This window comes from Thermobia domestica, chromosome 3 (assembly GCF_964235325.1).
Source record: "Thermobia domestica chromosome 3, izTheDome1.hap1.1, whole genome shotgun sequence".
In the NCBI taxonomy this organism is placed as follows: Eukaryota; Metazoa; Arthropoda; class Insecta; order Zygentoma; family Lepismatidae; genus Thermobia; species Thermobia domestica.
Window position 1 is genome coordinate 158,636,171 of NC_137456.1, and position 12,826 is coordinate 158,648,996.

Genomic DNA, 12,826 nt, shown 5'->3' on the forward strand with positions numbered 1-12,826 from the left:
GCCGTTATGTACACATGTGCATTTGCGTGGATGCAGTACACATTTATATAACCCGTGCTTAAGCCGTTGTGTGCACATGTGCATTTGCACAGCTACTGCACATGTGTATGACACATTCGTAATACCGTGCAAGTGTAAGCTTATTTAGTTTCATTCTGCTAATATTTACATTAAATATGGCTATAGTATTTTTAATTGAAAGTTCAATTTTTTAAAAATTATTATATTACTCATTCTAAATAAACAATATAATGTAACCTGCATTTTTCGAAGGCTTAAGTACATTGGAATAAATATTCAATCAGATAAATCGACACGCTATAAATAGGCTCTCTCAGTAGCATAAAAAATGTGCAGTGTTCGCTTTGATGTAATAAATGACGTGAGAACCGAATAGACATGTGTCTGATTATATACATACAAAAAGATATGTAAATATAATAATCTTAATAAGATTATTATTGTTTGGAAGTAAAATATTATTTTTCTCTATTCGTTATTAATTTAATTTTTATTTCGAATCACGCATGCGCACTGGTTGGAGCTGTGTATTAGCCATGCACGGCGCGCTTATTTGTGTGGGGGGTTGGCAAGATGGCGTAGAATGTTTTACATCATAGAGCGTCATGCTCTTTAATTATTTCAATTTAATTATTAACAACAATTTCCATTCTGGACATAATATAGTGCATTACAATTTTTATAGTGTTTTACATAATTTTTTGTATGTTCTACGCTTCTGCCTTCCTTTTTCAATAACAAACTAGTGTGGAAACAGAACTATCTGAAACAGGCCAATTCGTCCATTTTGGAACGGGCCATCTTTTTACAATTATAATAACAACAAGAAGATTTAAGACAATTTTAGTGAAACAGTCAACTTGGCCTTAGTGCTGTGACTTTAATTTTAAAATCTCCCGCAAGGGAGATGCATAGATAGATAGACTTATTTGTGTGGTCGGGTACGAGCTGTGGTGTGGTGGTGTTTGTCCAATGTTGTTGAAGGCGAAGAATTCAACATTATATTATAATCAGGTGAGTGATGAACTTAATTTTACTGTAATTTGTAAAATTTAATAAAGCACCCGTTTAAATAATAAAACTGGTGTTAATGTTGCCGTATACACATGCATCCTGTTCTTCTCAAGCAGTATTTATTAGTTGACATTTTATGTTTTTGGAGGGGACATTGAAGCTATAGATATACATTGAAGGCACTGTCATGATTTGCATCTCTTTAAAGAAAGATCTGCAAGAGTCATTATCACGTAGTCCTTTTAACATGAAATAAATTATGCATACATAACCCTACATTTGAAAGGAGGTAGTGTTCCAACGGCAGAACCTCCGAGATAATTTACAATCAAATCAAGGTATGCTAGTATCATTACCAAATCCAGAATGGGAATTAGGGGTAATAGTTAAAATAGGGAAGGTTCTAGATTACTGGTCCCCCATATAGATTAGTAGCTGGGTAGGTTTCTTTCTGTACTAAGTTTATGCATTTAACTTATACAGTATTGCCGAGCGAGCGTTAGCGAGTGAAGGCGGGTTAGAACCCCGCAGGGCACGTTGTTTTCTGTCTTTATTACTGCTCAATGGGAAGGGACCAGTAATCAAGAAAATTGCCGTTAAAATAGAACCTGATCGTATGCATGTATTTTTCTTGAGCCATCTTTTAAGAAAGGTATAAAGGCATTACTCGAGCAAACGGTTCTATGAAATTTACACGCATTTATTGCATTTTCCGGTTTCTTTTTGCAGAACATGCACTAAATGAGGAGCTAATGCATAAACCACGAACCAACTTGTCTAGGTGGCCACTAAAAAGCACGAATGCTATCTAACCGAATCAGGGCAGGAGCGCAGCAGGAGGCCCGAGCGGATCAAAGGGGTGCGTTCGTAGGGAGCAGGCGGGTCAGCAACAAGGGCATACGCATAAACGAGGATAGTGAAAACATACATTAAATATCTGCAATAATTTTTACCTTCAAAAGCACTTATATAATAGTAGTAATTCTTAATTTCAAAATGGCTTCACTGCTTTCCCGCGTACAAATGGTCTGCTGCGAGGAGAAATTCGTATGCTCTGAATTTTTACTTTTCTACACTTACCATGACGCTTGAAAAACTATAATACGACGCTCTTTATCACACGTATCGACGCTCTCTAATCGTATGCTTACATTATATCTATCGCAGTCGTCCATTGCTAACACGAACGGAACTTTCCCGCAGTTTATTTTCACCTTCTTCGCATTCTTGTATTCTTCCGCTTCAGTAAATAGTTACATGTAGAATACGTTCACTACCATTGAAAATGTATTTCAATATGATATCCACTGACAGAAATTACTTATATTTACACTCTGCTTCTTTTACGAAAAGTGTTTCACATCGTATTTTACCTATAAATTTTGTTTTCGGTAGAACCGCCTGCTCGAGTGAACCCATACAAGCATTTTTTTGAAGACCTTACTGCAACATGCAATATTTAAAAAGGATATCTGAATATAGATCGAATTGATTCAGGATATAGCTTAAGGGCAACTCTTTACTGTAGGTCTCACATGTAACATCTCCACTGTGACTTACTTCGCAAAAGATAACTCTGCGAGGCAAGGTTGGTTTAAACCAGCTGGTTTTTCAGAAAAAAAAAATGGTTTAAACAAGAAAAAAAAAAAGAAAAATGTTTAAATCGTGTGAACTTTATGGTGACGTTTCCACATATCAAACCATCCGCATTACGTTTATCTACTTTTCACCTTTTAATCGAGGGGTCCCGTGTTCAATTCTCGGTCCATCTTTCAGGTGTAAAGCAAGTAGCAATTCGAGGTGTCTCTTTAAGCGAAAGTCTTCTCCGTGATAACGTTGGTATTTCATAAGGAATTTAAGCCTAAACATACGAAATGAAACCAAGTTATATATTTCTACTTGTTTTATAAAGAAGCCAAGGCTGCTTAAACATATTGATAGAAATTGGCAAAATTTATCAACTGCCTACGTAGCTTCCAACATCAGCTTGGATTTCACTTTGTTTTAATTTTATTGAATATCTACATACCCAATTTTTAATTTAATACCTCAGTTTTAGCCTAGTGATTATGATATGTTGACCTTCAAATTTTACACACAAATACATTTAAATAACAGGATTTTCCCAATGGAGTTTCCCGATTTATATATATAATTCTGTATAATGTTTTTACTTGTGTAACTGTTTGTCTTTTAGTCCTTCTGAAATGACTCTTGACTAGGGATGGCCACAAAGTTCCGGTTTCAGAACCGGTTCTTAGGAACCGGTTTCAGACTTGGATCCGAAAGCCCCCAAAGACCCGTAAAGGAGCCACAAATTTCACCTTCAAAACACTGCAAAGAGGACCATGCGCTTGTGCTCTCCCCGCCCAAACTCTCTTGTGCCCCCAGAAAAAAATTTTGGTCCACCAGTTTTTTTTGTTTTTATTTTGGTCCACCAGTGTTTTTTGTTTTTATTTTGGTCCACCAGTGAGTGTTTAGCCAAATGAGTTGGCCAATTTGCCTGTTTAACCATTAAGTTTGCCAGTTACCCAGTTAATTTAGCTAAATGAGACAAGCGGCCGCCACCTGGGTGCCTGCCTGTCGCTTCCACCATTTCATCTAGCACACTGTTCACAGCCTTCCAGCAGCTCGTGTTTAGTGTAGGGATCGTCACAAAGTTTCGGTTCCATACCTGGATCCGAAAACCCAGTTCCAGAACCGGTTACAGACCTGGATCCGAAGAACCGGTTCCGGACCTGGATCCGAAAAACCGGTTGTTGAACCGGATCTTCTAGAACCGGATCCGTTCAGACCCGAAAAACTGTTCCAACAGGAACCGGTTCTGGCCATCCCTACTCTTGACAATTATAGCTATTAACAAGCAAGCTTATGTAAAGATCAGTACAACGTATTTTTATCAAGAGTCCTTCGTGAGTGAGTCGGCAATCACATTTGTGACCAGTTAACCCCGGTTTCGTGTCCAAATGGACAATTTCTCTTGGATGTCTTTGAAGCTAGAACAGCTGGGGGATAGCCCAGTGCCTAGAATAGATAACTTGGTTTCAAATTTTATGCCCGAATGCAATCTCTTTGTCAAACCAAGGACCATGGGAGGGGGACCTCTCATAATTTGTACGTGAGAGATACTGGCGACCATCATTTTTGTATTGGCAAGTGAGTCTGACTTTGAAATTTTGCGCCCTGTTGTCTGTTATGCTATTGTCATTTTCTCTCTCTCTCTCTCTCTGTAATAATGCACGAAATTTGCACTTCACAAAAAAATCAAAGCTCTGTTCAGTCATGTCTTTAACCCGTTATGTAGATTCTTACAAAAAATAAAGTAGTACGAGAAAAAGCACAATCTTATCAAAAAAGAGCTGAGTTTGAATGATTTATGAGTGTTATCTAGTTAGGATATTTTTTCCTTCACTGCTATTAAATTTTTCATAGTCACTTATGAATCTTTGTAAATAGTGAATTGAAAAAATGAAATGAAATCTTTGAGTTTTACGTCCCACGGTTATGCCGGTTAGGCTAAAGGAGACGGTGATAATGAGAGATGAGTAAAATGGTGGAATGAAGAAAGTGGGAGTACCCCGAGAAAACCCACGAGCACGGTGTTTGTCCACCACAAAGCTCACTTGGCGGGGGCTGGGATCGAACCCGGGACCCCAAGCACCAGAGGTGAACGCTCTACCACTGAGCCACCGCGCCTCCCAAATAGTGAATTGAAACTAAATTGTCCACAATAATGTAAATGGATTGTGTGTGCTAGATTTGACTTTAAAACTTGTTTTGAGAACACACAAAATTTAAATTTGAGCATATTACAAATGTGATTTGACGCGAAATAACTGTGTAGTAATATGTAAGAAAGATATGGTAAAAATTGAAGTGTTTTCTTTCATAATACTTTCATTTTCTTAAATGTGGGAAACTAGGTCGTATCTACATACTATAATTTTTCCGCTATTTTTGGAAACTAATAGGAAGTTTTTAATTATGTATACGACAAATGCCATGAGATATTTATTATTTGTCCACACGGGCCAGTTAATTTATATATATTAGTATGGCGCTAAATACGTTGTACAACTGTTAGGTGTTACACTACCGAAAACGTGAGAAAATTAACTTTAAGGATCCATGGCTCCAGTACTATGGGACCAATCGTGGTCGGGTCAAAGCGTCACATAGGAACTAGTATGTGTCCTATCCAAATATCCACGTTTCAGAATCGTGCGGCATTTGCGCATCAATTTCTGTAGAGGCAGTTGATTAGTACTTCAAATTTCCGGAGCATTTCCGAAATGCCTCTCTAAGCTTTAATGCGCAAATGCCGCACGATTCTGAAACATGGATATTTGAATAAGGCACACACTAGTTCCTAAGTGATGTTATGCAGGGCTCCCAGCTGTCCTCTTTTTCCTATTTTTTCTTATTTGTTTGGAAATGTGTGTATATTTGTCCTATATTTTAATCTTCTCCTATATTTCCTATATTTTTAGTGATTGCATTATTAAAAATACAAGCCAAAGACAGTTCCAGTGATGATTTAAGTTGCTACATATTAGCAATATGCTAAATAAGTCATAGCATTTTTTAAGGGACAAGTCACTAATCCTCACTATTACTTTTTTTAAAAAAATTTGCTCTTTACTATCCTCCTCTGTTCATTTTTTTTTCTGTTTCCTATGTGCTTATTCTTCCTCAATGAAGCTTAGCTGAGGAACCTTACCGTGCTCCAGACTCTTGTAACGCAAGCTGTGTTAGCATTTTCTTTCAGCAGTGTGTGCAGCAGTATTGTTTCGGCATTAAGGTGTGTTGGTATTCACCAACATATCCCAACGTCTTCCAATATTGCTGTACATAATATGCAAGGTCCACACGCGTCCTGGAAACCCTGGAAATAAAAGTGTTTCGTAAAAACGTCCTGAAAAGGTCACGGAAAACGTCCTGACGAGAACTTTCTGGAACTTCAAGATTTCCATTGAAAGTCAATGAAAATCCTCAATGTTGTTAGAAGCTCTGTTGTATCTTTTCTAGAGCACAAAGGTGAAAAATCCAGGAGTCTGAAATAGTTACCTATAATGAGCAACCAAGACAATATTACGTGAGTAGACATTTATAGACTTTATAACATTTCAGAAAATAAATTGTTTTCACAGAAATTAGTTATGTAGCGCTCCCTAGCAGAATGCTCCCGATTTTTGGTGACTGAATTTGATCTAACTTTGACCTAAGTTTTCCGGAGATACATAGATTATCTCCACTTTATAGGTTCAGATTCGCGTACATCCTGTATGAGATTTACCATTGTTATTTTTTTTTCCTACTAGATAGCACCATTAATACTCCTCATTGTGAATATAAACAACTAAAAGTAGTACTGATGGCACAGTCCGTCAATCTTCTATTTCAGTGTTCTAACTTATTAAATTAAAAAAAAAAAAAAAAAAAATTCGTCGCTTTGCATGAGTAAGGTTGTGAATTTACGAAATACATATTTTTCTGAAGTCATGGCAATTGTATTAATTTGAAAGGGATGTTTGTATGATACTTTTTATATTGCTACTCTCACTATTTCATTGTAATAATAGAATATTGAGTGTCTGTTATTTATCTTATTGTGCTCTGAAATTAAACTTCACTTTCTGCTCACTTTTATATTGACTGTTCGCTTCTATATTCATGTGTAAGACAAAAACTTGACATTTACAACATTGGTGCTGAATACTAAATTGTCGTAAGAGTTGACATTTTGAAGTTATTAAATACGTTTCATCCGTATGCATGTTTTTTTCTATAAGTTAAATTGTGTAAAAAGTTTTCAACAACTAAGAATGTATGTGTATATTGACTATGTATATGTATAATTTTATCAAATTTGCAGAATTAAGACACATTCAAAAAGTCACACATTAAAGAATTATCTTCTTTAGCGATCATGGGAACTCGGATAGTACTACATTCCTCCACATGCTCTATGAAGTAAAAACAGTGGAGTTGGCAAAAAATGTAATGCATTTCCTAGGTTGGTTTCTTCAGCAAACAAACGAAAGTAACATTGAAAAAAAAAACTACCAATAACATTGATTGTTTAAAAGTAAGATGTATTAATCTATCCAAATTGGATCCTAGTTTTCATCAGATTTGCTGATTTATTTTTGCCACCACATTTCACATCATATAAAAGATATGTAACCTTGGCAGATAACTTAATCACAAGAAATAATTTATGGTGATTATTTGCTCTAACATTAACTAAATATTGAAAAATATTATTTATATGCATGAAATTTTTTCGCTGCATTAACACAGCACAATCGATACAATGTTACTTTCAGTTTCAAATGTTGGCGAGTGGTGGAAAAACTCCAAAACAACTAGCACAGAATATTCTTCGTCGTGTCGTGGTGGATGAAGTTGCTGAGCTGTATAGCCTCACAGGAAAGTCGGGAATAAATTGTGTGAGGAAGCTGTCGTTTGTGGAGACACAAACCTACAAGTTTATTGTTGGTAAGATTTTTTTGTGCATTTTTTTTTTTTAATCGTGATCGCATTGTCTTCAATGCTTGATAGTTTATAGGGTGTTTATTGGGAAAGGGCAATAATTAGGTTGTGCTCAAGCATGTCCAGAACAAGAAGTCCATATAAACTTTGTTTCAGGGATATTACTATATGAATTTGGTACATGTGGACAAGGAAATGTGTACATTGGAGTTACGTTGAAACAGTTTCATTAATTTTATGTTCCCGCTGTTATTTACCAACACTGTACACCTTTTCTTTCAACCACCCATACAGTAGCCCAAGGGTGTTAGAACAGGTGCCTAGGTGGCCATTAGACTAGCCCAAAACATCCAATCCAACGACTAGTATTTTGCGTGAAGGCACTGGGTGATAGTCGAGTGAAAACGGTTCACCGTCCATTTGGTATCACATGATGCGTAGAAAGAATACTATCCTCCAAATACGGAGGGAAAGTATTTTGCAAAAGATGAAGGTATGGTGCACTGTCAACACAAAAGTTCCATCTGGTAACTGTTCGCATGAAGCATGTTGGTTTTCCGCGGACCATTGGTGCCAATTATGAGTAGTGTTAATCCTGTAGTATCCTCCTCAGTCCTCTTTACATTAGTTACCATTCTCGTGTCTTATAGTATCACAGTACGCATTTCAACATAATTGCAGTGTACCCTTGTCACCATGCATTAAACTTCATGTAGTGATATATCTGAAACAAAGGTTTAAAACGTATATGTTTATGTAAACTTGATTGTTGTAGTCGACAAATCTGACCGCCTCTCAAATTATTGACCTTTCCTCCTGAAGCACCCTGTATATTGTTTCTTTTTGAGTAACAAATTGTTCTTTGATATAAAATATACTGTTTTGCAATAGAATGTAAGTTGAGTGTTTGTAGTAACACAGACCCCACCAAAAACAAAACAAACAGAAGAAAAGTGAGATGAGTACAGTTATGTTTAATTATTTCAATAAGTGAGGAATTTTTAATTTGATAGGTTCTTTTTCTGGCGTTAGTAGAAGCCATAAAATTCTACTATATTTACTCAATTATACCGCTGAATTGTTCCAAATTTTATTACCTTAAAACAATGATTCTCATTATAAACAATAATTTTGAAAGGCATGTGAAACATGGCCGTTGGTTCAATTCCAGATCACACAAAATATTTCCAATCCTCTCCCCACATTATTTAAACTTGTAAGACGAAAATATCATACGTCGTATATGCTTTGTAATGACTGCACTTTTTTATTTACTTAAAAAGTCACTGACAATTGCTGCAAATGATAAAAATGTCAATTAGATTGAGAGGGGAGTCATTGGTGTGGTGAGTGACTCACTGCTGGGAATGACAATTTCAGCAATCTTCAATACAGAGAGGCAGTGGGAGGGGGGGGAAATCGGAGCATAAACTTCTCTGTATGCTGTATGCGAAATAGTTTTTCTTTATCTGTTCCGTATAAAAATTGCGTGAAGTATTATACTCTCGTAAATACAGCAAATATCTCATTACCAAGGTATCATTCAGACGGAAAAGGATTGCATACCAAAATTGTTGTTAGGGTTTCTCTTTCTCACTTTTGATGTTCTTATTTTAGGATTTAAGTTTACTAATGAATGTATAATTTCATATATATCAACATAGTCATATGTACATTTTTTTCTAGCATCTGCAAAGAAATTATATCCTGAGTGTTCGGAGGAGCAAATCAGGGAAGCGATAAGTGATTGGCTGCACCACGCCAAAACAAGGAGGTCACGAAGGTACGTATCACCTCTGATGTTTGGTTTTCATGTATTCGTAAGCCTTTATTTTAATATTTACATGCAATTTTGCAGCAGTTTTCAAAATAAGAACGGTTAACAAGTGGTCTCCAAGCTTTAAATTGTCACTATAATCTACATCAGAAGTCGGCAACAGGGCGGACATTTTTGCATACTTGGGACCTAGCGGGCAAGGAGGTGCGGAACTGTGCTTTTACCTTGAAATATGTGCGAGTAGCTAACGGAGTATAAAATGTGTTTGCTCTCGTAGGTAATTTATAAGCAGAAAAAAAAAACCTTTGACGCAGTCATTCTTTCAACTTTATTCTCTATAATTTATACGCACCTATTCTCAACGTGTATATTAACGCTCTCCAGCGGCGTTCTCATTTTCAAAGGGGACACTAGAACAAAACTGGGCGATTCGGGGGTGTTTGAGATTTCATGATCTTTAAGACTTTTTTCTTATTCTGCGAGAACGATTATGTATTTTACAAACTATTAGAAATTTGTAGACTTATATGACACAAACAAACTTTTTCTTTTTTTTTTAAAGGTTAATATCGACGGAAAAGAGAGGAACATTTCATTTTTTTTTTTTTACGTCTTGTACAGTGTTCAATATAAATATCGAAACTCGACTACAGTTTTAAGATTTTATCTTATGCAATACATTTGAAATCAATGTTCTGCAGGTTGCTGCATAATCAATCTAACCTTAAACTAACGCCTGATAGGCAGGTAACCAGCGAAATATTGATTTCAAATGCATAAATTAAAGTATTGTACTACTATAGAGTTGCGATATTTATGTGGAACACTGTACCACCTGATGATAAAAAGAAATTGACTCATTGATAGTAAAAGAAATGTTTCTTAAGAATCTTACTAGTATTGTTTAAATTCAAAATGTACATTATATTAGTTGAAAAAAAGAAGAAACCTTTACGTCAGGATTGCAACGCTGAGTTAGGAAGGAGGATAATCCGATGTCCCGTCATTGCACTATTCGATTTACAGGCACGCAGACAGAGAATATGGATTTTGCCGATCGCTTATCTAGGATATAGGATCTTTTTTTCTTACACAAATTTGCCACTGTGTTTTTGCATATTTTGGGTTAAAATTTAAGCAGTACTTAGTCTTCCAGTGTCTCAGTATCTAGTAACATGACTTGAAATATGAATATCTAAAAAAATTTATTAATAATGCCATTGTACTTGATAGCAATAAGATTTATAAATTTGTTTCACTGTGAGTCATATAAGTCAGGGGCGCACTGACAGGAAGTCCGTCGGATCTGAACCCCTATAACGTTTAATTTGTATGAAAATGAATATAATTTCAAGGGCAGGTACGTAACTTATTTGCATTTCATACTCTAAACCATCCTCGGCCGCTCGCAGAGAGGAATACAGAGTGCACTACTGTATATACTTCTGCCTATCTTGCATAACGTGGTAGAGATCAGCCAGTTATATACAATTGATAATATGGAAAAGGCAACGTTTTTATTGGTTGTTCATGCCACAAAAATAAATCTTTTTCATCTTGCTTGCTTCTCTGAATATTGTTTCTTACTTTCAACCCACTTCCCGTAGCTTAGGTAACATAAAACTTCCATTTGTGCTAGATTTTTCTTCGTTATGCGTTGCCTCACAGCTTTCGTCTTCATTTTGAACTTTTCAGAAGGCATTCGAAGTGTAGTGTTTCGATCATCCTTGAACATTCACCTCAATTTCTCTACCAAATTCACTTCTCATAGTTCTTACTGCATCCAGTCTTGAGTTTATTCTCATCCTTCACTGTCCGTACGAATGAGCACGGGGTGAACAAGCATGCTCATACATTTACTCCTGTTGTAATAACTCAGTTTTACGTGTACTTAAACCCACACTTGTCAATGTCATTCAAGGTCAGTGCATTTAGTACCATTTACTCATGAGATGTTCTACCAGTGTTTTCAACACACGTTTGCACAGGATTGCCACCTGTCGATAAAAAGCCAGCCTCGTTTTCAAATTGTTAATTTAAATACTCTTACTGGAATTGATTCAATACAATAAGAAATCTTATTTCAGAGATGCTGATGGTGGTGATTTATTGAGCTTAAATGGTAGTCTTTAGCTTTGTTTCTGGAGAAAATGGTATGGCATGTATAATTTGGATGGACCATATTTAAATTCTTAATCTCAAACTATGCTAAGAATATGACTGTGATTTAGTTTAAATAGATTGATTTAGTGTCTGCACTTACTGTATTACTTTTAAAACTTCTCTTTACAGGATGCAGAGGACTGAGGCCAAGGATTTATCGGAGAAAGTAAATTAAAAGAAAGAAAAAAAACTACAACCATCTTGTAGATTACTTTTTATATTTAATAAGAAATAAATGTATAGATATATATATAATCAGTTGTTATCAATGTTGTAATACCTACTATTTCCATAAAATTACAGCGGAGTTGCACCAAGTTACGGTTAATAGAATATATAAACATTTTTGCACTTGGATTTTGTTTAAAATCTAATTTCACTTGTGATTGAGTTGAGGCCACTTTGCTTTATCAAGCATATATTTTAAATCTGAAATAGCTCCATGATGGCTTTTGATGAAATCATACTATGTAAAAGCTATGTTGACAAACCAAGCACTGTATTAAAAGAAAAAAATATATATGCAAACCACAACTGTTTATAAGTTCAGAACCTAATTATTCAGACAAGTATGAGTTTTTTCTTTCTTAATATTTTCAGTATCATATATAGGGGTCGGAAGTTAAAGATAGTTTTTCCCAAGTGCCCGAAGGTAAGAGGAACACCATAATATATGTTAATTTCGGGTCATTTTAGGCCAGAAAATGCTTAGTTTTAAGTCATATTTGGCTTATTGGTCCCCATTACCCTTTAAGTCTTAACAGCTGGTTTTGGTACTTGACCTTTTTTCAACTACAGTTTTGCTGCCCATTCTCAATTAGAAACTCTTAAACATAGTTTTCTGTAATAATCTCTGACAATAGGAACCCTTGAATGACTGGAGCAGGTATAGTAGGTATGACCAGATAGTAGATGCTTGTGAGGATTGTCCTCCAAGTAGTTCAAAATGAACAGCAGAAACAGGGCGACGAAAATGCAAATTTGCAATTTTTTTTCTGTTCAACATATCACCAGAATTGTGTATTATTTAAATATTATACACATTAAGTGTATCATTATTGATTTTATCATATTTTAAGTATTTTTTTCCAAATTTAGGTCATTTTCTTAATATGTTTAGGCTTTTTAAAAATTTTTTTAGGTAAGGTCTTCAACTTCCAGGCCCTAATGGTACGATACCCAATATGCTGCATAGCAAAATGAAAAGTCTATAATGATATATGTGTAGGAAGAAAGAAAAATATTGTCTAAATGCTCGTGACAGTGGTTTGTTAATATATACGCTACTGATAAACAAAGTTTCGTCAGAGTACCATATTGTCTCGTCTTCAGGTGACGAGAATATGCTGTAGCTGC

At 35.5% G+C, this 12,826-nt stretch overlaps 1 protein-coding gene across 3 annotated transcripts; it reads left to right on the forward strand.

Moving 5' to 3' along the window:
• The first annotated feature begins 586 nt into the window (after nucleotides 1–586).
• On the forward strand, nucleotides 587–11,729 carry LOC145680836 (uncharacterized). Of its 3 annotated transcripts, none has more exons than XM_081751940.1 (4): nucleotides 587–1,035; nucleotides 7,365–7,536; nucleotides 9,217–9,313; nucleotides 11,600–11,729. In XM_081751940.1, the coding sequence occupies exons 1-4, from the start codon at nucleotides 994–996 to the stop codon at nucleotides 11,643–11,645; spliced, it is 357 nt and encodes a 118-aa protein (XP_081608066.1). In that variant the 5' UTR covers nucleotides 587–993; the 3' UTR covers nucleotides 11,646–11,729. The 3 variants fall into 3 exon arrangements, with proteins under 3 accessions (XP_081608066.1, XP_081608067.1, XP_081608068.1); XM_081751941.1 differs by lacking the exon at nucleotides 587–1,035 and adding an exon at nucleotides 1,129–1,373; XM_081751942.1 differs by lacking the exon at nucleotides 587–1,035 and adding an exon at nucleotides 5,713–6,130.
• The last annotated feature ends 1,097 nt before the right edge of the window (nucleotides 11,730–12,826 follow it).

Coding starts and splice junctions, on each gene's coding strand:
- LOC145680836 (XM_081751940.1), top strand. CDS start 994: ATGTTGTTGAAGGCGAAGAATTCAACATTATATTATAATCAG. Junction 7,537..9,216: donor AACCTACAAGTTTATTGTTG/GTAAGATTTTTT, acceptor ATTTTTTTCTAG/CATCTGCAAAGAAATTATAT. Junction 9,314..11,599: donor AAAACAAGGAGGTCACGAAG/GTACGTATCACC, acceptor TTCTCTTTACAG/GATGCAGAGGACTGAGGCCA.